The 24,730-nt window shown below is 39.5% G+C and overlaps 2 protein-coding genes across 2 annotated transcripts; one reads left to right on the top strand and one right to left on the bottom strand.

The window, feature by feature from the left end:
• The first annotated feature begins 581 nt into the window (after positions 1 to 581).
• Positions 582 to 15,782, top strand: RNF175 (ring finger protein 175). Its single transcript, XM_051618286.1, is given in 11 exon segments — positions 582 to 613; positions 1,137 to 1,208; positions 3,160 to 3,195; positions 3,197 to 3,310; positions 11,359 to 11,451; positions 13,130 to 13,247; positions 13,901 to 13,965; positions 13,967 to 14,029; positions 14,846 to 14,955; positions 15,665 to 15,703; positions 15,706 to 15,782. Coding segments are annotated over 11 exon segments (819 nt in total).
• Positions 15,783 to 19,090: 3,308 nt separating this feature from the next.
• LOC127384954 (toll-like receptor 2 type-2) lies at positions 19,091 to 23,170 on the bottom strand. Its single transcript, XM_051620070.1, has 2 exons — positions 23,111 to 23,170; positions 19,091 to 21,458 (listed from the first exon to the last, which is right to left on the bottom strand). The coding sequence occupies exon 2, from the start codon at positions 21,443 to 21,445 to the stop codon at positions 19,091 to 19,093; it is 2,355 nt and encodes a 784-aa protein (XP_051476030.1). The 5' UTR covers positions 21,446 to 21,458; positions 23,111 to 23,170.
• Positions 23,171 to 24,730: the final 1,560 nt, after the last annotated feature.

Below are 24,730 nucleotides of genomic sequence, written 5' to 3'. Positions count from 1 at the left end.
AACCTGATGTCCTTCAGTGTTTCACACTGGAGGTACAGATAACTGCCAGGGTCCCTTTTGGCTGAAGTTAAGCTATAACTGTAGGTCTCTGGAATACTACATCATCCCCACTGGTCAGCCACACTGGGGGTGAGCTGCACCCATCGTGCATGGCAGCCGTCCTTGGTGTAGCTGAAGGTTTCTAAGCAGCTTCCAGGCAAAAGGGGCAGAGGAAAATTGCCAACACATCCAGCAGCCCACAAGACCGAAAGGGTGGTGAGGTTTAAGAGAAGAAAACACATCTGGCTGTTTTTTACCGTGAAGTTATAATATTAGTTTTGAATGTGTTTCAGGAAAATTACTTATTATCAACAGAGGAACAATGGAAGTATGTTAATTTACATGTTGCTTGCAAATGTTTTGCTAAATTAATTGTACATTTATAGTGATACCAGAAACCTTTAACATTTTGTTCACAGAAGTGTAGTTAGTAAAGAATTTTCTTTTCTTGAAAAGTTTTACTAGAACTTTTTGTTCTGTCGGTTTAATCAGTTCCTCAGCATAACAAAACAGGGAACAGCTTTATAGCGATCGTTACGGAGATGGCTGTTTTAGTCCAACGTTTTCCTTTAAGGTATAATAAATATAATGCTTCCATTGCTGTTGTAGTACAATGTTTTCCTTTAGGTATAATAAATGCAACGCTTCATCTCCTTACAAGTCTAACATAAAGAAATAGTCCTTTATAGAACATCATAGAATCATTTAGGTTGGAAAAGACCTTTAAGGTCATCAAGTCCAACTTTTAACCCCACTCTACGATGTTCACCCCTAAACCATATCCCCAAGCACCACATCTATATGACTTTTAAATACATCCAGGAATGGTGACTCAACCAACTCTCTCGGCAGCCTGTTCCAATGTCTGACAACTCTTTCAGAGCAAAAAATGTTCCTAATGTCCAGCCTAAACCTCCCCTGCTGTAGGTTCAGGCCATTCCTTCTTGTCCTATCACTACCTACTTGTGAGAAGAGACCAGTGCCTAGCCCTCTGCAGTGTCCTGAGAGGACACTTAGTCATCATTTTAACACCTGCTTGAGAGGAGATGAGAGGAAAAATCTTGTTGTCTCCCTGTTGCTGCCTTCCCTTTTCTCAGGATGCACAATAACCACGCTATCTCCAGCTACATGCGTGCCCCACCAGCGCATCCGGTGTCGGTGTGCTGTCCGTAAGAGGCCACCCGTGATTGCAGCCTGAGGACCCCATGCATTGCACCAGCAAGCTGCTTCAAGATACTTAAAGCCAACACGCTGTCAGCAAAGAAGGTGTGGTACTCCATAGTACTTGCACAAAGCTGAGAAGAAAGATATGTTTTGACACTGGTATTAATACCCACTTTGGCACTGTGGCATCAGAGCACAGCATCCACCACACAACCACTTATTTTTGTATGAAAGAATACATGGCTACTGCTGAACATTTGCTTCTGAAGAAGAGATGGGTAGGAACCATGTGTTATAAATCTATATTCAGATTTCTGCAAAGTCAGAAGTTTTAACTGGATTCAAAGTTTGGCTAACATGGGATAAAAAATTATAGCAACAAAGAATGGCTTCAGGCTTCTGCTCAGTTCCTTACTCAAATCTGGATGCCAACTGGTCTAACACTGGCTGTGTCTGGTCAGAGTAGCTGCAGCATGTTGACCACAATTACTTAATCCATAAATCATCCAGGGTGGACATCAACCAGAATGTGCTGCAGCTCCCTTCCAGTCCATACACGTTGCTTCTCCCCACGGGGATCAGTGCATGGAAAGGGAGATATTGTGTGTCTATCTCTTCAGCTTCTTTTCAGGGTGCAGTTAGGTTGCATTCAGTGCATACACAAAACCAGAAGCCAGGAGGTGCTGTTGAGTCCTGAAATGTAGGCTCAGAAAGCTCCAGGTCAGAGTTAATTTGAGTCAAGCTCAGATGAAGATCAAAGTTCTTACTACAGGAGTGTGAGGCTCCAATCTAACACAGAAGCTCACTCAGCTTTAATTATGGAGGCGGCTGATTTATAGCTCCAAGGCAATCCCCTAATTTCTTAGGGGCTCAAGGAGACCCTCATTAACTCTGGAAGGAGGAGAAAGTTACAATTCTCACTTTATAGGGAAGGAAGCTGAAACAGAGGTTTAAGCCCTCTTCTAACTTTGTACTTACCTTGGGGTAGAAGATTATGTATTGCTCGGATCTGCAATTATTACATGTCTGCTTAAAATTCATAGGCACTATGTATTTGTGGCTAGATTTGTGTTCAGGACTGAGCTACTGGGAGGGGGGAAAAAGACAACTCTCTGCCCATTACTTTACATTTCCTTCTTCAGAATAGTACTTTCAGTTACAAAGACTGAGTATTCTCATAGTATCATAGAATGATTTGGGCTGGAAGGGAACTTAAAGATCACCTAGTTACAACCCCCCTGCATGGGCAGGGACACCTCTCACTAGAACAGGTTGCTCAAAGCCCCATCCAGCCTCTCCTTGAACACTTCCAGAGATTCTCTGGGCAACCTGTGCTAGCATCTCACCACCCTCCCAGAAAATAATTTCTTCCTAATATTTAATCTAAATCTACCCTCTTTCAGTTTGAAGCAGTTACCCCTCTTCCTATCACTACATGCCCTTCTAAAAAATCCCTCCCCAACTTCCCTGTAGCCCCTTCAGGTACTGGAAGGCTGCTATAAGGTCTCTCTGGAGCCTTCTTTTCTCCAGGCTGAACAACTCCAACTTTGATATCCTGTCTTCACAGGAGATGTGCTCCAGCCCTCTGGTCACCTCCATGGCCTTCCTCTGGACTCACTTCTGACAGCTTCTTGTCCTTCCTGTGCTGGGAACCCCGGAACTGGACACAGTATTTCCAGGTGGAGTCTCATGAGAGCAGAGTAGGGGGGGAGAATCACCTTCCTTAGCCACGTTTCTTTTGATGCAACCCAGGATATGGTTGGCTTTCTGGGCTGCAAGTGCACATTGCTAGCTCATTGATCTTTTGTCTTGTTTGTTACCTTACATCTTCATGCACAACAATACTAACCTATTTTTTCATAAAGTGTCTCTCATACACAGGCTTACTGTCACCTCTAGGTATAACAATTCGGTCTAGGGTTTGGGGTTTTTTAGTAGCACACATTTTCTTTTCAGGTTGCAACATTGGAAGGTGCACGTGAAGCACTGTGACTGAACTAATAGGTGTGGAGGTGTTTCTTTTTCTCATTGCCACCTTGGCTGTTGCCAAAATTGTGATTGTTCAGTTGAAGCAAAGACACTGTCAATCGTACTACATTAATAGCTTGTTAGAAAGACAGCAATTTTGGAGCTGTAGTGATTAAGATACCATCTTTCTGAGGTAACAGTTGGAAGTCATTACATACTCTTACGCAGTTCACATCTAGCAAGACAATTGAGCTTCTATGGAAAGCAGAAAGCCATGGGTTTTGGCCAGGTGGAGAACAGCTTTATGTAGGAAGAAAAAAACAACTTGCATTTTATTGACTGCGTATGCATGCTGATGCAGTGGTCAGCCTTTAGCAGGTTAAAGCTTTAAGGAAAAGGCTTTGAGTTTTCAAAAAACTGTTTAAAAAAGGGACTAGGTAGAAGAAAAAAGTCACTACCTATATCTAGCTGAAGTAATGCTACAGAGGACTTACTGAGATAAACCAAGGCCCCTGTTCATCAAGTTACTTATGCACATGCTTAGTTAGAGAGAAAGCCTGTCTCGTGGTTAAAGTGTTAAAACTAAGGCTTATGGTACTTCAGCTCACTTCCTTTCCCCTACCACAAACTTCTCTGCAAAGCTGAGAAAACTATAGTGACACTATTTCCACTCCTGACCTCTCTGTTCAATAGTTATAAAAAAAAGCAAAGCATGTCAGAAAGAGCCAGTCCTTAAAAAACAATGAGAATTCTAAGTAAGTATTAAACAAATAAGGAGGATTACACAGATATTTCAGACAGACAGAATCTTACACATGGAAGCTGTTTCTTAACTTTTCCCTCTTCATCAGCTGATGAGTGCCCTATGCCATCTGTAGATTGAAATCCAGTTTTTTGTTACTGAACTTCTTAATAGCAGTGACGGAAATAACTGTCATGATCAATACTTTACCCCTTGACAAATGCTTCTCCGGCTCTGAAGTACCATACCCCCTGATTTGACAGGTCTGTCAAACACCAAAGAATGAAATCTTGATACAGTTTACAGAAACTGTTTTAATAAGGGTTGTAAAACCTGCTTGATCTATGACAGCTTTTCTATTAGTGGAGCTTCCCAGTGGCAGAAAATTGCAGCACAGAGGTGGTAAAACAGGCTCTTCAGCTGTACTTCACAGAGTTAGGCACAGTGATGAACTGTTCATCATGGCAACATATACACAAGTGAAGAGTCTAATGAAGTCACAGGTAGCACAGCTTACTGAGCTTCATTTCACTAACTCTCTGCCTTCACAAACACACGCTCCTAACCCTGAGTGCACGCAGTACCTGAGCATGTGTAGTATATTCATATATGATACTGCTTTACCATTATGCTCCCTTTAACTTCTCTTCTATACCAGTCCTGCTATATGATTCAACCATTTTGTATTCATGTGAACATCTCAGTTCAGAGCTTTTCAAGTATTTCTTTCTTATCAGTTTTGTGGTGCTTAGGGGCACGGTCAAGTGATGGACTTGGCAATGTTAGGTTAACAGTTGGACTCAGTGATCTTAAAGGTCTTTTCAAACTATATTTTTCTATCATTCTGTGATTTCAACAGACACTTAAAATAAAGAATACAACACTGAAGTCATTCAGACTGTCCATGTCTTTGCTTTCCATTGAAAATATTTTGCATGAGACTGGTACAAAATCAATGCTCAAGTACACTTGAACTCTGAGTATGCATACAATGATGACCAGTTGGGAAGGTCCCCATCTGCCTGGGAAAGTCTGTGGGAGTTTAAGCAGCATGCACTCTGCATTGTTTTGCCATTATCCTCCTTAGCAGTACTTACAGTTAGTTAGTTAGTTAAGGTGTACTACATCAACTTAACCACTGTCAAAAATACCAATATCCTATACCTATTACAGTCCTATTACTTGTGTAACTTAGTCTTCAGCAATTGAAGCTTCATACATTAGTTTACATGAGCCAGTCACACCTATGAAGTGACATAGCCAATATTGAAAAAATATACCGTTAAATCAATTTAGTCTAATTTAGGGAGCCTCCAGTACAACTACAGCATTCACAACACTTTAATAAGACTTTGTGATGTTTTTTGTGTTTTTGCAGTGAATTTAAAACAAACAAACAACCAAAAAAAAAAAAAAAACAAAAACAAAAAACAACACAACACAAAAAAAACATCTGCACCAGAAACATGTTGAGGCCTCAATTTTCAGTGCCTAGCTGTGTGGCAACTGCAAGGCCTCCCTCTCCAGTAAAAAAGGAACTGAAGCAGAGCTTCTATCAGTAGAAATAGTAACAGCAGAAGCTGAAGTTCACTTTTTACTGAGTTTTGGCAGTTCCACTTCATGCACTGTTTAGTTGGGAGAGTAATATATTCTCATACCTACTATCTGTCTATATATTAAGTTACTTCACAATAGCAAACACGACTCACTCTGGGTCTCTGCCAGTGTATGGTTTCTTGCACTTATTTCACATTAGGTAACTTAGGAGTGATTAACAAGGTCCTTACAAAAGATAGATGGAAAATAACTAGTATACATTGTTGCAACAGATAAAGAAGCCTTCCGATTTAGGAGCAGAAACTGTAATGATGGCCACATTTAGGATTTAAGTAACTTAGCTAAAGCATACAGAAAATTGTCCAATTGACATTAAAGACCATCATCAACAAAAAATCTACTGCTCCCCTAAGTACAGGCAGTTCTAGACTTCTTCATTACAGTTCTTCCAGGTGGCTGTTATTATGCTTGTGTTCATGTACAAATCATTTTAGTTTGATTTGGTAGGAAACATTTACTCAAGTAAAAATTCAACAACCAACCACATGCTCACTGAAGAGAAAACAGCCCTCTACTTTTGCTCATTTACACGTTTCTCTTCCTTGCCATCCAGCTTTTGACTGCTTGGTTTATGCCTGTATAGTTCACATATAAGTTATGCACAGCAGTATCAAATTCTAAGAAGAAGCCAAACACTTTCCTTTCCATGTAACAACATGTGTACAACTTTAGGAGCAAAAGAGAAGGGAAATCAGAGAGAGAGAACACATTATTTTCAATGGGAGGGGTAAAGTTAAGGCTCCTTCTCTCTGATCAAAACCTGCATTCTTCTCTATTTTCAACAAATCAAGTAGCCAGCCCTGCATTGCATATCGTGGCTTGGAGGGCAGCATCAACTGACAAACCTTTCTGTCTGATTCTTTGAGGTCATGGTGCGTGTTTGCATATATACATCCCTGCTCTGGATAGTCATGCTATTCTCAAACATGGTAAGAGCTCAGAGATAACTGCACAGTCCTGTTCATAGAAATAAAGGATTGCAGTGATTGACTCCCCTTCAACGTGCTTTGCAAACATGGAAAAAGAAAAGTTTCTTTTTGAAAGAAAAAGGAAATGAAGGTCAAAGGGAGCATAAAATCAGCCCTAAATGAACAGGGCATTCATTAGCTTGCTCAAAAAGAATAAAAACTAAAAAGCAGCAGCTACTTACTAGGTGCAAGAGAAACAGCAGCAGCCTGTAGCTTCCAGAAGAGCCTTACCCAGGCTTATCGAGAATGTGACATGTATCCTGGAAAAAGAAAAAAAAACGGTAAAAAATAGCATGCTGGGCAAGGCTCTTATTTCAAAGAGGCAGGAGCAAAAAAAGTTGCAGGAGAGCACCCAAGACTCAGCTGTGCATAATTTTGGCAAGATTGCCCTTCACCAGATGGCTACAGCTAAAGTAACATGGGTATGATCTTAGGATAGAGGGGAAATTAAGGAAGAGATTTTTCTAGTAAGTCTTGGCCTTAAAGAAAATGTAGGCCACTCTGAAAATTGTGGTTTTTCTTCTAGATGGTAGCTGACAGTTTGGGATAAATTTCCACATGATAACAAAGGAGATTAGAGAAAATTGTTTCTCAGTTACTTTTGAGAATTTTGTTATTGTTATTCGAGACTTTTAAAAATAAATATGGAGCCCATGTTCACATTGTAAAAACCTGATTTTCAGTAGGTTTTCATGTGTGTTCAGATAATGCTCTCATTTCTTCACTCACAAGTTTTGCAGACCTCTCATTCAGGGAGGCGGAGGCAATTATTTGTGTGCAACTATATTATGTGCTCTGGGATGAGGGGTAGCAATAAAGAATGCTAGTCAGAGAATTATCATCCTTGAAAAACCATTCCTATCCTGACAAGTATTCCTATCTCAATATAAAGGTAGGAGTCTAGTCTATCAAATGGGGAAGGAAGGGAAAAGCTTATTAGTGTTCTGATTCTGTATTTTCCCAAAGGAAATTCTGACTATCAGGTTCTCAGCTGATTCTTATAACGCAATTTGCTTGCTATTTTAAGCTGTCCATTGATGAAAATTTTTAAAAATGAAATATTATATAAATAAATATGATCTATGTGGACAAAATTGTTCTCCACTGGCGTAACAGAAATCTTAAAATATCTGAGACAGAAAGGCTGATCTGTAATGGTCTCAGAACAATCTCAAACACAAATCCTTACTTCTGGTCTCATAGGTGGCTGCCAATTTTAGTGTTTATATATATCAAATCATGTTGCAGTCATATAATGAGAACTTACTTTGGAATACAGCTGAAAAATGGAGCAGCGTAGTTATGATAACATTGATTTCTATACCTAAGTAATGAGGCAAATCTCAAAAATAAGGTTGGTTGATTTACTTAATATAGAAATCCTTGCAAATTTCCAATGTACTATCAAGTATAAGCCTATTAATTTAAACCTTAAAACAACCCAAACAGCTGATTTATTATTTCTTTCATGCATATGTTTTTGAGTATTTGAATATATCTACATCAAAAGAAACTAGATTTTTACAGAGCCAGCTAGCTTGCATTGCCAAGTTAATGAGTTCTGGTAAGGTCAGTCTGTCACAATAAATCTAGTAATTACAGTTATTTTCTTTCTGTGTGTAGTTTTCACCATATGCTGTAAGATGGAAAGGACAGTGGAATAAGGCTGTTCTGTTGAATTTGTTGGTGATAGGCATTCTTACTTGCTTGGAGTCAGGGAAACATGAGGGAAGCAGAGGATAGATGGACGCTTTTCAGTTGGTGCTTGTATGACCTATTTTATCTGCCTAATTAGAAAAAGGGAAAGTTGTCTATGACGCTGATGCTGACTTCACTTATAAGTCATTTTGAGCTCATTTAAAGTATGGTAATGAGAAAAACATTTTACCTTTGGGCAGCAATCTGATTTGTCAGGAAATTCCTCTTGCTATGATGAGTGAATGAGGAAAATTTGGAATAATATGATCCAGATGGTAAAACTCCCATTTAGCAGCAATGCAGATGTATTATTTTATGGAATTGTTCAGATGGTGACCTTCCAGTATTAATAATAAATCAATACTGGTGTTTTCATCTGTATGACTCTATTCTTAACTTTGTCCTCATTTGCAAGACTGTCACAAGCCGGTACTGGGGGACTACCAGTTTCCCACAATGACAAAATACTCATGCAATTCACATAGAGGCTAATAGTATTAAAATTAACAACATGGAAGACATAAAAATCAATAAGGAAATTTGAAACCATTACTGCTAACAATATATACCAATTGATCTGATAACAGCATCACCCAAGAGAAGTTTTTGATACATTTGTTTAATTAATTAGCATTTCATTTTGCAGCTAACATGATAGTAAAGTTCTGATATAGATCTGAGTTAGAAAGTTGCTACTTTACTGAACACGCCCATTCAGTTTTGTCTTTGCCACTTAAATTCAGACTTCACTTTTAGGCTACTGAAAAAAAAAAAAAAAAAGTCATCCACAGCACTTCAGTATATTGGGGGGGCACCACGTTGGACAGCAGCACGGCAGGCAACAGGGAGCCTTTGGGGCTCTGGTGAAGGCCAGGAGACCTCAGGCTCTGTGACCAGGGATGTGTAGGGAGCAGTGAGCTGTGGCATGCCAGAGAGGCTGCATAGCATGGAAGGAGCTCACTTCTATGGTCACAAGCAGCAGACTCAGGTCACATAAAGCCAGGGCTGGAGGGTAGAGAAATGCATAAGACTGATGTGATTTAATGATCCTGTGTAATTACCTTTTACAGGTGTTTCTGTTAATTTCTTTAACTTTACATTATGAAATAGCAGCTTTCTCAATACTTGCATGCTTTCTGGGGATTTGGGGCTTTGTTTTGTTTTGTTTTGTTAAGAGCTTCTCTTTTTTCTTAGGAGAAGTAGAAGAATCCAGTTCTGCTTTAGTTGAAATCTGTGGCAAAACTACTAGGCTTCACAGGGAGTAACACACATTCCTTCAGAATTCTACTTTTTCACTTAAGGAAGGAGATTGATCTTCCATAGAAATAGCTTTTTACTCTAGATGGATTGCACTTCTTATTTGCCTTTAAAAAATTCCCCAGGCCCAAATCAAATAGAAATTTGAACAGAATCTCCCCTCAGATTTTTTATTTTATTTTATTTTTAAGTAACCTTTCGGTAAAGGTGCAGAAGCTCATTCTCCAAACACACATTAAGGTCAGTCTTGCTGTATCTTTGTCATCATCAGCCTTCCACAATCCCAAATCCATGGTTTATTACATGAAGAGAACTGACTTTACAGGGTTTTTCACTCCTCAGTGGGTTTCATATATTTGCTTATTGGCAAAAAAGTAGAATATTTCATCACTGTGGGCAAGTCAAGCAAATAAACATATTATGTTGGATATTATTTCATTTACAAAATAGGTTTAATAGTTTAAGCCATGGCATTTTGTTATGCTGTAGAAAGAGTTTTTAAGAAAAACTTTCAGTAGTGTGGTTATGTACCTGAGCCACATCCCAAATTAATGCAGTACATGTGCCTTTCTGAAAGTTTGTAAGAGCAACTGTAAGACTCAAAGGCCAAACTACCTCCACCGATTTCAGAAAACTTGCTCCCAAAGCCTTAGCCCTGCAGTCATCATATGAAATTTGAGTTAGAAAACAAAATTTAGTGTGTGGGTTTTGTTTTTCTCAGTAGCATTAATTCTATCAATAGACATGTTTACTTTTTTGAGGATAGGATCTGGGGGTCTGATGAGTTGTATCTCAGTGTTATAACCATTTACTGCACTGGGATTACTATTTACAGGGTGCAAGGCAGAATGACATAGTTATTGTAGGGCCAAAGGCTCTCCTGAGTCAAATGCTGTACAAGTCACAATTTTTTGTATGAGTTTTACAGTTTGGCAATCTGTTGATCAAACTTAGCCATGCAAAAAAGAACCAAAGGATGTCATTAATTTGAAATTACTCTCTCAATTTTGCCAACAGTTAGTCATACTGCTGCAGATGTGGATTACTGCTCCTTATTTCACCACCAGACCTGTAGAAGAAGAAGAGCAAATAAAAATTTCCCAGGAACAATTCTTCACAGATTACAAAAAAGACCATTAGCAGGTGAATTGGAAGGAATCTTACAGCTGCGGTAGGAATAAGTTCCTCTAAACCAGTGTTTATCAAGCATGACATGCAAATTAAAAAGAAGTAAAGAAGAGTTAAATTTGTGCCATTGGTTCCATCTTGGTTTTTTATTCTGCAAACTCTTACCATCAGCAGCCATCCCACATGTTATTGAGCCTGCAGAGCTCAGTTTGGTATATATACCAAATAGTCAGAAGTTATTCCCTCGAGACTGCACTGCACCCCTAGAGAGATTTGTATTCTTCCTTCTCCAGTCTTCTGAAACTCCATCTCTCCACCCTGTGCTTGCAAAGACAATTATTAATGGTTTGGAGATTGTTTCTGCTGACTTTTAAGTATTTTGGATAAATTTAATTTGTAGTACACTGACTCAACTATATCTAACAAACCTCAGTTCTTGTCTGGTTCTGGCCTATGTCTCCCTCCTTACTAATTCCCAGCTGTTAGATCTAATGATGTTAGCAATCTGTCTGCAATTAAAAATCTGTCAAACAAACAAGCAAAACTAAAAAAGGTGGGGTTTTTGTGTTGTTCGTTGTTTTTTTTTTCTTTGACTTTTTCCTGTGTTATATATTTTTATTCACCTTCAAGTAAGGAAGAAATACCTGAGTGTAGAACTTCTATTGAATTAATATGAATACTTCAGCAGAAGTTTTTATGTAGAATTTTGTGCCACTCTGCAAAATACACAAGGTCTTGAGAAGTCTTTCTTTTTTTTATCCATAGGTTTGTCTAAAAATGGTTTCTCCTAACCTATAAACTGAGTTATGCAACTGTAATTGTGTGTTATCTAGGCACAATGTTTACCATGTTTAGATTTAATGTATTTATGTAGGTCTCCTCGGGTAAAATTAGGATTGGCAACTGTCAAAATTTCCCATTTAATAGATTTTAGTTTGTTTGCATTTAAATTGTTCCAGGCTAGTCTCTTCACCACCCATTTCAACATGTGAAACCCCTTTTTAATTGTGTAGCTGTAGGTTCTTTTCTTGATTTTTATTATTGCATAGTTGATCTGAAGTTTGACATTTTACAGTTTATGTTTGTGGTGTGAAGAGGGGAGGGGAAAAACCTTGAACTTCATAAAGCCACTGAGCTCACTCGTTTAATACTATTAACTGTTCAATACTATTTAACCGTTGAGTTAATCCTCAGTCTTTCATTTCTGTACCTGAAGGAGACAAGACGTTAGAATGTCTTTATGTAAACATAATGTTTACATAATGTAAAGGCTAAACATAGATAAGCACGTTCATATCAAAACTATAATTATAATTCTTTCTGATAATTGTGATTTGCTGCTCTACCAGGCTATAATGTTGCTAGGTGGTTCTCCTTTTTTTATTTTAACTGTTGCTGAAGACGATACTGTATGTTCAGGTGATTCTCACCCTAACATCTTGATCCAGCTAGAATTCCTGCCTGTGTAGAATTTGAATTCTCTTTATGTTTATCCAGGATGTCTGCCTGACTAACAGTCTAGTCAGAGCTACTGTGCTGGACTCTGAGGTACCATCTCACCAGAAATTCCAGGGGTTCCTCAAGAACGTGTAGATCAACTCCATAATGCATCTGCCGTAAATCCAACATTGCTTGGATATATGGGAAGTACTGCTCATTCATAAATCAGATGATCCATTAAGTGTCAGATTTACTGCCCATACATTGTATAGCTGATTAATCAAAAAGTGCTTACTTAGCTCTGATGGAAAATTCTTGGCAGAAACTTTACAGTCTTGTGTTACCAATACTATTAAGCTTTATTCTATTGAGGCATTTAAATTCCCCCACCAGTATATTTTAAAGATATAACTACAAAATGTGTTAGGTCTGTTTTAAAGATTCTTGCTTTATGTCCTATTGCAGGAGAAATGGCAAGGCCTTATTACTGTTGAGGACCTCCAGTTTTAAGAGTAGGTTTCAGTCTCCAAAGACCTGAAACACATACAATCTCAGAGAGGTGACAAGAGATGTTAACATTTTTGCAGACTTGATTGAGTTGGGGGTTTTGAGGGGTAGGGGTTAAATACCACTTGCTAAAATTTAGCAAAGATTTTATTCTGAGGAATTTCTATTCAGGACAGTGGGCTCTTTCAACTACAGGAAGGTAACATTTCTTTGACTGGGCTCTTGCACCTTGTTGAGATTTGGCTGATCTTGTTGATTCTGCAAAACAATGAAATAAGCATAATTGTTCTGTATAATAAGGCCCTTAACAAAGTCCCTTTCTATATAAAAATGTGTTGGCTTCACCTTCATATAACAGAGCTGAGAAGCTGTGGCTCTAAAAGCAGTTCACAGCCTACTTCCAATACTGCCTGCCATGAAGCATATTGATACTTCAAGTATGAAGGTGTCTGCTGCTGCGAAAGAAAATGAAGCTAAACCTGCAGTTTGAAGGAAGCAGGAGCTAACTGGAGTAAAAAAAATAGTTGATGTTTTATTCTGGTGTTTCTGTCAAGAACAGACTCACCCAAGTACTTTTTTGGCGTTTTAGGACAGAATGAAGTCTGGTGATGCCATTAATTTGCCTTGGTGTAATGCTGCTTTTTTACAGACTGTGCTATGGAGTGACTGGAAGAGACTTTGCAGAAATTTGTTCTGACAACATGGATTCCACCATTGGTGTAAGAAGTGAGGATCATCTTCCTTAATACCACTTGCAAGGACTAGAAGTGAGCTCTTCAATCTCTTGTGCCTCTGGGTTCATGAGAATAAGGTCTACTGGGTACTCTTGCAGTAAACTAGCCTTACTTTTTCATGAAAAGAGCTGTTCTTGTGTGATAGACAAAGTCTTGAACTCTGTTGTCCATCTCGTCTTTAGAACAGGCTTAATAAAGTAGCAGCCAGTGACATATGCCAGGGCCAGGTTTGGGGTGTATAAAAAGTTGGTTTCTCTGTACAAGAGACTACAAAATTTTCCTCATTGCTGTAGGAAGGCAAAATTCTTACTTCCGCAAAGCCTATGAAAGAGTGTTCTTGCTCTTTCCTTTTTATAGCTCTTATCTTCCCTTTCCAAATAAAGCAATTATCTCAGCACAATTCTCTTCTGTCCAAGTTACTTAGCATCAAGCAGATAGTTGCTAAAGTTCTTGCATTAGTGACAAGATTTTAAATATTTCTTGGTAACAGTGCCTCCTGGCAGTAGTAAACTAAGACAACTGTAGCCATTTTTGTGCTGTCTCTATCTCTGATGGCACTTAAAATGTTTATAAATACACTTGCCTCTGTATTTTGTTGTTCTTTGCCTTCTTTTTTTCCCCTAACTTGATCTTTATAGCTTTACATCAGTGGCATACCAACAAGAAATCTGTCAAATGACATCTGTGTAGTCTGTGAAAAAAAATGTTGTGGATATAAATGGAGAAGGGATCATTGGAAATACCTACCAGCTGTCCTGTAATCATGTGTATCCTTTCCACGTAATTATAGAACTGTTGTTTTCTACTTTTTTATGCTGCCTTAAAAAATAATAACAGCAGCAATAAATACCAAGGGGGGGAAAAAGGGACCAAAACCACATTCAGAAACAACACAGCACAAAAGTAAAAAAAAAGACCATGGAATATATTTCAGTTCTGTGACACGAGATGAGGTCCCCATAGCTTTTTGAGAGGCAAACCAATGCAAGAATGGCTATAATCCTACAGTTCCAGGCTTAGATTCACCTTCCAGGTACTTTGTGCACAGCCTCTGTGGTTTTGCCTGGTGGTATGTTAGACCATATCTGCTGATTCAGGCTCCTGGATTTCCTCCAGCTGTGCCTGGGGCTGTGTTTTCTGGGTAGTTTTAAGGCAGGTGTGGAACCCTTCTCAAAAGATAGCACACTTAGCCTACAGCCTGACAGAAGACCCAATATCTCATACTTGGGTGTACCAAACAACACTGCATTTTACATTTCAGAAACCAGAAAAAAATATCACATACTTGCTGGAGCATTGTCACTAATCATCCTCTTCTGCAGTTCATGGAAGTCTCCTGGCTTCATGCAAGCTGGAAAATATGACTGCCAGTCTGGATGTTCAGGACACTGGATTCAACTTCAACAAAATTCTAAATATCCTAAATATTTTCATTCATTTGAAACTGCTTGGTTATAAAACAAGGCAGTATCCATAACCCATCATTAAAAATATCTGTTGATGGTTTAACTAGGTTTTTGCAGATGCATGCAATAAGTCTTGTTAATATTTGAAAGATTTCGTAACAATACCCTCGATACAAGGTTTCATGAATTCTGCATCTGTGGCTGGTGCATTGCTGGCAAGAACCAGACCCCATACTTACCTGAGAAAGTTGCTTTGAAGAGGATGTTAAGCCCATATCCTTAAGCCCATATCATTTGACTAATAAGAGTGCTTTTGATTTGGATTTTCTAAACCATAGCCTGATTACTTGCTAATTTTTGTTTTGATCTGCAGTGGAGGGATAAGGTGGCCCAATTAAATAAATGGAAAACCAATTATTATTAAGGAACAGTTATATTTGGGAAGATGATATTTCTGTTTGGTTTTATCTTATCTAAGACCCCAAGCAAGCTAGGAAAAATAAGTACATATCTTCTTTCTTGATTATAAAACATCCTGAAATAATTTTTATAATGAGAGGAACATTTTAAAGGATGTAAATTACAATTCTAGAAAGGCCATGCAGTAGATTTTGCTCTTTAATGAAATAACAAAAATTATATAATCCACTTTCAGAACAAGCGCTCTTTTTCTTCCGTTCTCTTTGTAGTTAGTAAAAACATTTTTCCTTTAGCAAATTAAATAATACTTGAAGAGCTGCTGCTACATCTGTAGAAACCTGCTTGAGTGCAAGCAAAATTTAGCTTACTTTTTTTAAGCTTATTTTGGTCATATGCAAGGAGGATACTTAAATTTAACCTTACCCGTCTCCCAAAAAAGGAAGTAAATTAAAAGACCTGAGAAGAGGACATTTCAAAATTTTAACTAAATACTTTTTCTTTGATTCTGACTAAGAAAAAACACCAATATTTACCTGTTGTTCCATTTCCTCAACAACAGATTGGGTGGGAATGCACATATATTGTATGGGAAACTTTTGGACTGGCTCTGCAAACTGTTTGGCAATCAGTTGCTATAGGCATCATGCAAGGCATTAATTACTCATTGGGTCTAGAATATAACTCAGATTATTAATGAGACTATAAAGTGTTGGATATTTACCAATCTGCAATAGCATGCGTATTGTGTACATAATTTTAAAAGACTAGAGAAAATAGCAGTTGGTTGAACTCTGATGTGCTATATATCCTTTTGCAGGATACTGCCTCTTTTTGCATTACAGCAAGACTGTTAAAGTACAGCATGTTATTAAAACATTTATTTATTTTCTAAAAGTAGGAATTAAAATAAATTGCTGCCTTTTATGGAAATATTGTGCTGGAAAATGAGGACTTGTTTTCATATTATGCATATACCTTTTTAAAAAAAGGGAAAGAAAATGCCAATATTTTGTTTGAAGTGCCAATAGTTCGTTTCATTATTAAATACATTGGCAGTGGCTTCCAGTTGAAATTCTGACTACAGAAAGTTGAGTAGCAGATACGGAGAATTTCAAGTGAGATAATGGCTTTGTATACAGCAAATTCTGAAGCATCGGACAAACTGTTTGATCATATGGCTAATGTAAAGTAATGTAAGGTTACCTTTAGCTTTTTTTTTCTTCACCTCTTCCAAGAGCTGCCATATTGTAACTCATATATCTTCCAATGGCCATTTACAAAAAAAGCTCTGACCCGAGAAATGTTTATGGTGTGCTTGATGGACAGATAGATAAGCCTCTATGAGGAAGCCCTATATTAAGTCCTCTTTCACTTACTGTCACTGTGCTCAAAAGTCCCAGCTTCCAATACCCAGCTTCTCAAAAACATGCGGACAAAGCTATGATCCCTAACCACCAATTCCAGGTTCCTCTTGCTTTCTTTAAAAAAAAAAAAACACACCATAAGCACGAAGACCTCCCCCCCCCAAAAAAAAAAAAAAAACACATAACCAACCAATCAAAAACAACCAAAAAACCCCTCAAACTATGTGAAATGGATGCCTAAGTCTTGCTGCTCGACAGTCAAATGTTTGTCACTATACTACCCCAGACATGCAATGAGGAACTGAAACACAGCATGTTCATGCAAGAACAGACAGTTCTGCTTAGGAGTCAGAGAAGCTGGTCTTAAAAGGTAACTAGCCCAGCTGAAGCAGCTTTTTAACTCAGATTAAATATGGTCAGTATTTTAAGAATCTTTAAATTGCCACTGGAAATCAGAAATACAGATTAACAAAACTGACACTTAAATACGCATGAGAATAAAGCACTTCACCTCTCTGCCTTGACTATGTGAGCAGGGGAATTCCCACCTAGAGGAATGCATTATGCCTGTGTTCACACATGCAAAAATGTACATAAATAAATATTTCTCTTTGCATTACACTATCAGTGATGCCTAAATTTAGGTGTAACAGAAGAATATTTGTTTCCTCAGCCTTCTTATTTGCCAGAAAAGGATAGGACTTCTGCTTCCACTCACATGTTTGCTCAGTGGAGAACATCCTAAAAGCAGCAATGTGACAGGTAACCAGCTGTGAGATGAGACTCTCCATGTATCAAATCAGTCACAAATATTGAGGTGCTTAAACAGAGTTTGTCTACATGTTAGATGGCCAAGACCAAAGCACAACAATAAAAATGTTAACCTGGATATGATCTAATCACAGATACAGCAAAATGCTGTAGACATTTCCATGTGAAGGCTTTTCACGTCTGTTTCTGTACATGCCTGGAAATATCCTACACTGTGTCTAAGCCCCGTGATAAAGAAGATGTTGACCCTTTGGCCTATGAGGTTCAAACTGCTAAGGCTCATCTGAAATTTCCTGTCGCTGCAAGGCAGATAGCACCAAAGATACTCTTTCTTTATAAATCACCTCGGCATGGTGCCAGAGTCTCCCATTTATTCCGCTTTTTCAGCAATTAGAGGCCTTGTCCCAGCAACCTACTCAATAAAGCATGGCCCCAGCTGTCAGCAAACACAACATCTGGGGTGGGATGCTCTTTACCTGCTATGGTTTAGTGGACTCCACTTACAGAGAGAGCAGAAAGGTAGGAAACATCCTTCTCACACCCACGCTCAGGCTGCTGATCAGAGAGAGGAGTATGGTGATGGATTCAAAGACTATATCTATATTAGTGTTTATCACATTCTAGCTGGGAATGGCTTAAACTCCATTTAAGCAAGTCAGAAGACTGGACACTAGTTTAAAGCATCTATTCCCATATATGGTACAATATAGACAGAAATTGTCCATAGGTGTCTTTCACCAAGGAAGTTGTCTGTCCACAGAACATATGAGCACTGCAGTGTGAAAGTGGACTTTTACATTAAGCTTTGAAGCCACAATCCTCAGGAGATCTGGACAATTATATTTCAGTTATTGTGAAATACTGCTGAGAATCAGTCTTTAGATCCACTAACTAGGAGAGCTAGGATAAAAATCCATAAATGGAGTTTTATTGCATTTGATTAGAAGTGGTTTATACAAAGAATGCAGAAAAACCCTTGGCTAGGCAAGCTCCCTTCTAAACCTTTTGCAAAGGCAAAGATATATAAACTACATATCTGTATATCTAAACAACTTTTATCATTAAATATTTAAATGAAACACCTTTTGCTAACACTGCTGGTTAACATGTGTAGACAATTCTTGTGTTTTAACCCCAGAAGGCAGCTCAGCACCACTTGCCCACTCACTCCTCTCACAGTGGGACAGGGAAGAGAATCGAAAGGGTAAAAGTGAGAAAACTTCTGAGTTGAAATAAGTACAGTTCAATAGATGAAGCGAAAGCTGCACACAAGCAAAGCAAAATGAAGAATTCTTTCACCACTTCCCCTCAGCAGGCGGATGTTTAGCTGTTTCCATGAAAGCAGGGCTCCATCACACATAACAGTTATGTGGGAAGACAAACACCATAACTCCAAACATCCTCCCTTCCTCTTTCTTTCTGACAACTTTTATTGCTGACCATGTCATTATATGGCATGGGATATTCCTTTGGTCAGCTGGGATCCACAGTCTCAGCTGTATCCTGCCACAAATTATAATGTGCCCCCAGCATATTGACTGGCAAGACAAGAAGGGAAGCAGAAAAAGGCTTTGATGCTGTGCAAGCAATGTCCAGGAATGACTAATCATCCCTGTGTTATCAACACTGTTGTGGTCACAAACCCAAACCACAGCACTATAGGAGCAACTATGAAAAAAATTATCTCTATTCCAGCCCAAAGCAGTGCAACAATTCACAGACACAGCTACAAAAAGAAAATAACCTCAGAACAACAAACAGAATTGACAATAGCTCAGCCATCTCTTCTCAAGATACAGATGGGTGGTAGGACAAACAGACAAGGGAAACAAATCCAGGGTACAAATTCAGTCTCCAATGTCCATATCTATGATTTTAGTGCTACTTTCAAATTAAACCAAAACATGTCCTGCTGCTCTTCCACAAGAGGCCACTCCAGGTAGGTCTTTGTGTTCATGATCTTGCGCAGCTTGCAGAACCTCTTGGGAATCGCTTTGCTCTGGATGGGCTCCAGCAGGACGAGAATCGCTGCATCGTTGTTCTCGTCAAAGAGGCGGAAGTGCGAGAAGTCCAGCTCGTATTTGCACCATTCGCTCTGCACAAAGTGCTCAGACAGCACAAAGAGAGTTTTGTGGCTCTTCTCTATGGAGTCGATGATGTTGTCCACGATCCACTTCCCGGGCACAAAGTCCCGCTTGTGGAGGCAGAGCCGAAAGGGCGGGCAGGCCTGCTCCAGCTCCCGCACCATGATGTTTTCCACCCAGTCAGAGTCATTCTCGCTGTAGGAGACAAAAGCATCGTAGCAGATGTCCTTGGCAGGGGCTCGCTTGGGCTTCCGCTTGGCTTGGAGCCATGCCCAGGTCATTCTCAGGTACCAGACCGCGTGGTACTTGTAGCCAAGGGCCACGAGGACGAGGATGACCACAAACACCAGGGCGCAGATCAATGACACCACGAGGGACCTGTGGCACTCCATCAGGGAGAGGTGCACGGCCCCAACCTGCACCCCTCTCACTGCCAGCGGAGAGTCACAGACGTACTTCTCTGGCCATCCCACCAGCACCTGGGCTATCCTGGCCTGGTGCTGGATGAAGGAGAGAAACTCGCAGGAGCAGATGAAGTTGTTGTCACTGGCATCCAGCAGCTCCATTTGCTTGAAGGACTCAAACTCTTCCCTGGAGAAACTGCTGAGCTTGTTCCTCCTGATTGACATGACCACTAAGTTAGGAACAGGTGCAGCACCAGGCAAGGTCATCAGCTGGTTTTTTGCTAGGTACAGCTCTTTGAGAAGTGGCAGCTGCAGTCCAAACTCCCTCAGGTTGTTAGAGCTGACATCCAAAACTTCCAGTGTTGTGGGAATGCAAGTCGTGAGTTTAGGAATTTGCGTGCTGGAGAGGTTTAAATATTTCAGGGTTTTGGGCCACTCACACACATCTGGAATATCACCAAAATTATTAAGGCTAACATCTAATAGACTTAGATTTCTTAGATGAGACAAACTTTTACTTGTCATTTCTAAGTCGCTCAGTGAATTCTGACTTAAATTTAGAGTCTGTAGCAAAGGCCAACCTCCCTGACATGCCGAATGCTCCAAACTCTGGTCACCAAGCAAATTTGCACTAAGGTCAAGATACTTTAATGACAGAAGATGTTTTGAAAGGCTGCATGGTACCAAAAAGACTTTGGTATTTGTAACTGTCACTTTGGTAAGAAGAGATAGTAGACCTTCCACAGAATGAAGATCTGTAAACAAATAAAATTCTTCTATAGATAACTTATCTATTGTTAGAGCTCTAAGAGTCTGTGATTGTTTTGCTTGAATTTGCATTTTCCATCGTCCAGTTCCCAACAGTATACAGTCTTTCATCTCCACCTCCACTAGATTTGGCATGTCTTCTAAAATGCTGACAATCTCAGGCACAGTATCATCTGTTAATAAGGTCTGTTTCAAAGAAATTTTCTTTGCAAGAAAGTTTGCCATGACACTCAATAGTGGCATTTCAGCAGGTACACTGAATGCTATATTTCTCATTTCTAACCAAGTGACAGAGTGCAGAAGGTCCCTGACAATTGCTGAGAATACTTTAGCACTTCTTAGGTTTATGATCATGTGATTTATCTTCTGAATCAGTTTCAAACTTCCTGGCTCATACTGACTGAGATTGCCACCCTCAATCCATAAATACTGGAGAACTGAAATGCCCTCAAAGTTTCCTTGCCTTATCATGGAAAACTGTGGGTTGCCCAGGTGAAGAGAGCTCAGGTTCCTCAGCCCAGAAAAGGGAGAGCTTTCCCCCAGGTCTCTGTAGGAGTTCCCTTGAAGGTGGAGGTGCTGGAGCGAAAGGAGGTGACCGAACCATGCAGGGGACAAGTGAGCCAAGCTGTTATTTGATAAGTCCAAGAGCTCCAGTTTCCCAAGGGAGCGAAACGAGTCACCATCTATTGAGCTGATTGTGTTGGACTGCAGCAGCAGGGCTCTCAAGTTCACAGCTTGCTGCAGATCCTGCGATCGGATGTGCTTGATCCTGTTGTGGGACAGGTTTAATGTTATGATTTTGTCTGTGAGTTCTTGGGGAATGAAATCCAAGCCCATGGAAGAGCAGTTGCAAAGCTCAGAGGCATCACATGACGGACAACAACTTTGCTTCAGCACTTGTTCTTCAGAGAAGTTTACAGCTAAGACCATGTAGAGGGCCCACACTTGCCAGGAATGTTTAGTCATTATTTTGCCTAAACTATAAAATACAGCCAGAGAAAATATAAGACAAATAGTTAGTTTTGAAGAAGCTACATTTTGGATATAGCTAAAACATAACCCTTACTCTTCTCTCCTGTTGAAGGCACTATAAACATAATTGGTTTTAACACTGTTCAGAGATGAAGCTACTAGTCAAAACAAGGCACATTGTACATAAATATTCCAGAACAATGTGCTAAATACTAAATACACTGAGTTGACTCTTTTTTTCCCTGTGTTTTCTTATTTTGGAATGAGGACTACAAAATTAACTGCTGCACTAATCTTTTGCAAATTCAGGTAAACAACTTAATTATCACTACTAATCTGTTCCTTCATGTGTTTAGGAAATAGTCCCCACACATCCCCACCTTGAGTTTATTTCTTATTGATCTGAGAACACTATTTTGTATATTCATTTTTTACTAAAGGGAGTCTCCTATATGTGTTTCAAATCCTGGTTATATCAAGATGAGTCAGCATCTTGCAGCAGATAGTGACATTCACATTTAATACTCATTTCAAGCATATGTCTAATCTCAGTTATCAAAACAGGGAGATGAGAGTTGCTTAGTTTTCAGTCTATTTCCTCATTTTATCTACCTCTGGCTATTCTGATTGTAAAAGCACTAGGAGCAGGGGCATAAGTATTTGCCTGTACGTCTGTGCAAGCTGTCTTTATCACATTGCAATCAGTTCCATACTTGCTAATGAAACTTAAGATGGGAAAACTGACCATTAGAGACTATCAACTCTTAGTTCTTCCTTATAACTGCCAAAGCCTTCTCCTCTGCCAGTGGCTCTTTCTTCTTTGTGTCTCTGTGGCAGACAGAAGGCCAGACACAGCCACAAGGAAGAGCCAGGAGCTTTTGGAGTCTCTTGCAGATCAACTGGTTGGATTAGATAAGCTTTTTTCCAGCCCCACAGCTCTCATCTTCTGGACTTAAATTATTTAAAAGAAGCTACACAGCTGTGGATCCTGTGTCACTTCTGTTTTCTCTCACAGCCATGCCTCTCATAGCGCTGATTTGACACAGCTTTTCTGTGTTACAGAACTTGCTGCAATATCCAACCTGTCCTTACTCCGAACAAGGCAACTTTAGTCCTGTCCCTCTGAGGAGCTGGAAAAACAATTCTTGAAGCCTGAGAGGGTTGTTTTCCCTTCAAAATCCTTATTACGTGTTGATTTTTTTTGTTTATACTTTTCCGGAAAGGATCAAAGTGCACTTCCAAAGCGTAACTTTCCCCCGAGTGTCAGAAAACCACTCAAAAGTAAGTACTTACTGACAGTGAACAGAGTAAGCTAACCCCAAAGAGGCCAGTGAACACACTCCCAAAGATCATCGGAGGCTCTGTATAGGTTAATCAGGTTAGTGTGGCTCACTGAAAACTACTTTCACCTTCAGTCATCCCACTGAGATTCTGTGTGAAAGATCTACTTCGAATTCATATGCTAATCTGTTCTACAATAGCTGACCCACGCAGACAAGCTCATACAGACAAGTCCAAGTCCTATGCTTCTACTTGGATTATTTTTATCCAGTTACTGAAAATTATTCAAAAGGAGCAGGATTAGCTGAGATTGTTTGGGTATGTGGGGAGAGGGGAAAAGCTGTGGATAATTTTTTCAATAATTTTATTTTTTCCCACCTGAAGGACTATAAACATCTTGACCTCTTGTGTTATTTTTCTTTCATCTCTGTCTCTCTCTGATGTAGAGCTCTGAGTTCTGAAGGACACAGGCCTCTCTCCTCTGTCTCCAGATGCCCACAGTTGAGCTGGTCATCCACTGTGTCTTCCAAAGTCAATGGAGAGAAACAACAAATTTCAGAAGGAAACTGACACTCACATTAAGACGTGAGGATTCCAAGATAAAAGATCCCATCAACTAAAAATGAAGTACCACAGGTTAGATACCTAGATATTTGTCTGTGTGAATCCCAACCAAAGAACTGCAATCTGTAGTCACACTGACCTGCTGTCCAGCTAAGGCTCTTTCATGGGGCTTTTTTGGTTCTGCAAGTCCAGCTAGATAGCACAGCACTGTAAGCCATAGAAGCAAAGTTACGAGTAAGGTGAATTTCACATGCAAGAGATTTAATTGAGATTTTTAATATTGTGAACAAAATGTTTACTGTTAGAAAAAGAAACAACAGGTAACTTGGCCAATCAAAATCTATCTATAGGTAGATTACTTACAGATGGAAAATTGGCAGCACAGAAGAGAGCTGGGCAGGGACTGCATGGGAAATACTGGCTGAACCTCATGGTTTTCCACCTTACCAGCCTGAAACCAGCAAGGGACTGCAGGAGTACAGAATGCTTTTTTTTTTTTTTCTTTTTTTCTTTTTTTCTTTTTTTTTCCCACTTCTCTGAGCATCTTTTCCATGTCTTTTTGCTGATCTGCAATTTGAGAAGACACTCCAGGAAATCCAATTCCCACCTGTCATTCATTTTCAGCCATTCTCTTCCTTTTCCTATTCCTGTTAATAACTCAGCTTAAGATCCTAATTTGCAGGGTTGTTTCAGGCCTCTCTGCACCCACTCAGATATATAGCCCCAGTCTATGATATCATTGCCTTATCAAGGAATCACTTTTCCTTATGGTGCTGGGAAGAAAAAAAGCCACACAGAAATTGAAACTCAGCTAATAATGCAGAAACTTGCACAGGTGCCCTTACATACACCATAACATGCTGTGATGAACTAGACTTTCAAAGCATTTCTGGGTTATGGACAAAGGGTCTCAGCCACCAGACACACTCAAGATTATCTTCCCTGGCCCAGGCCAGAAGAAGTATTTGAGGAAATGTGTGCATATTCTCAAACAAAGCCATGAGTGCCAATGGAACAGGGTGCTGTAAATGCTAACAAATGCTAAAGGCTAATGTAACTGCTAAAATAAAGCATACTAATAGCATGTAAATTCATTCTAGCTTGGGGAAGACCAGAAATTTCAGCAGTTCTACAGAGTCTGCAGTGAGAAGGTCACTGGTTGGTGAAGGGACTGACCCACAAGCAGACTGGGGAAAGCTGCTGCTTTTCACTTGGTTGTGTGTGGGTTACATATGTCCTAGGCACCACACACCAGCATTGCCCTAACAGTATGTATGTGTACATACACACAGAGATATATAGTCCCTTCATGTTTCCCACGCAGAGGATGTGCAATGGGGAAGAGTTAGGTGAGGAGACAGCTTATCCAAATGCCCCAAGATGCTTGCTCAGTAAGCCCTTTGTGGTAGAATTACTAAAATAAACAGCCCACCT

The sequence above is a fragment of the Apus apus genome, chromosome 4 (genome assembly GCF_020740795.1).
Source record: "Apus apus isolate bApuApu2 chromosome 4, bApuApu2.pri.cur, whole genome shotgun sequence".
In the NCBI taxonomy this organism is placed as follows: domain Eukaryota; kingdom Metazoa; phylum Chordata; class Aves; order Apodiformes; family Apodidae; genus Apus; species Apus apus.
This window is presented reverse-complemented; position numbering and strand designations above follow the sequence as displayed.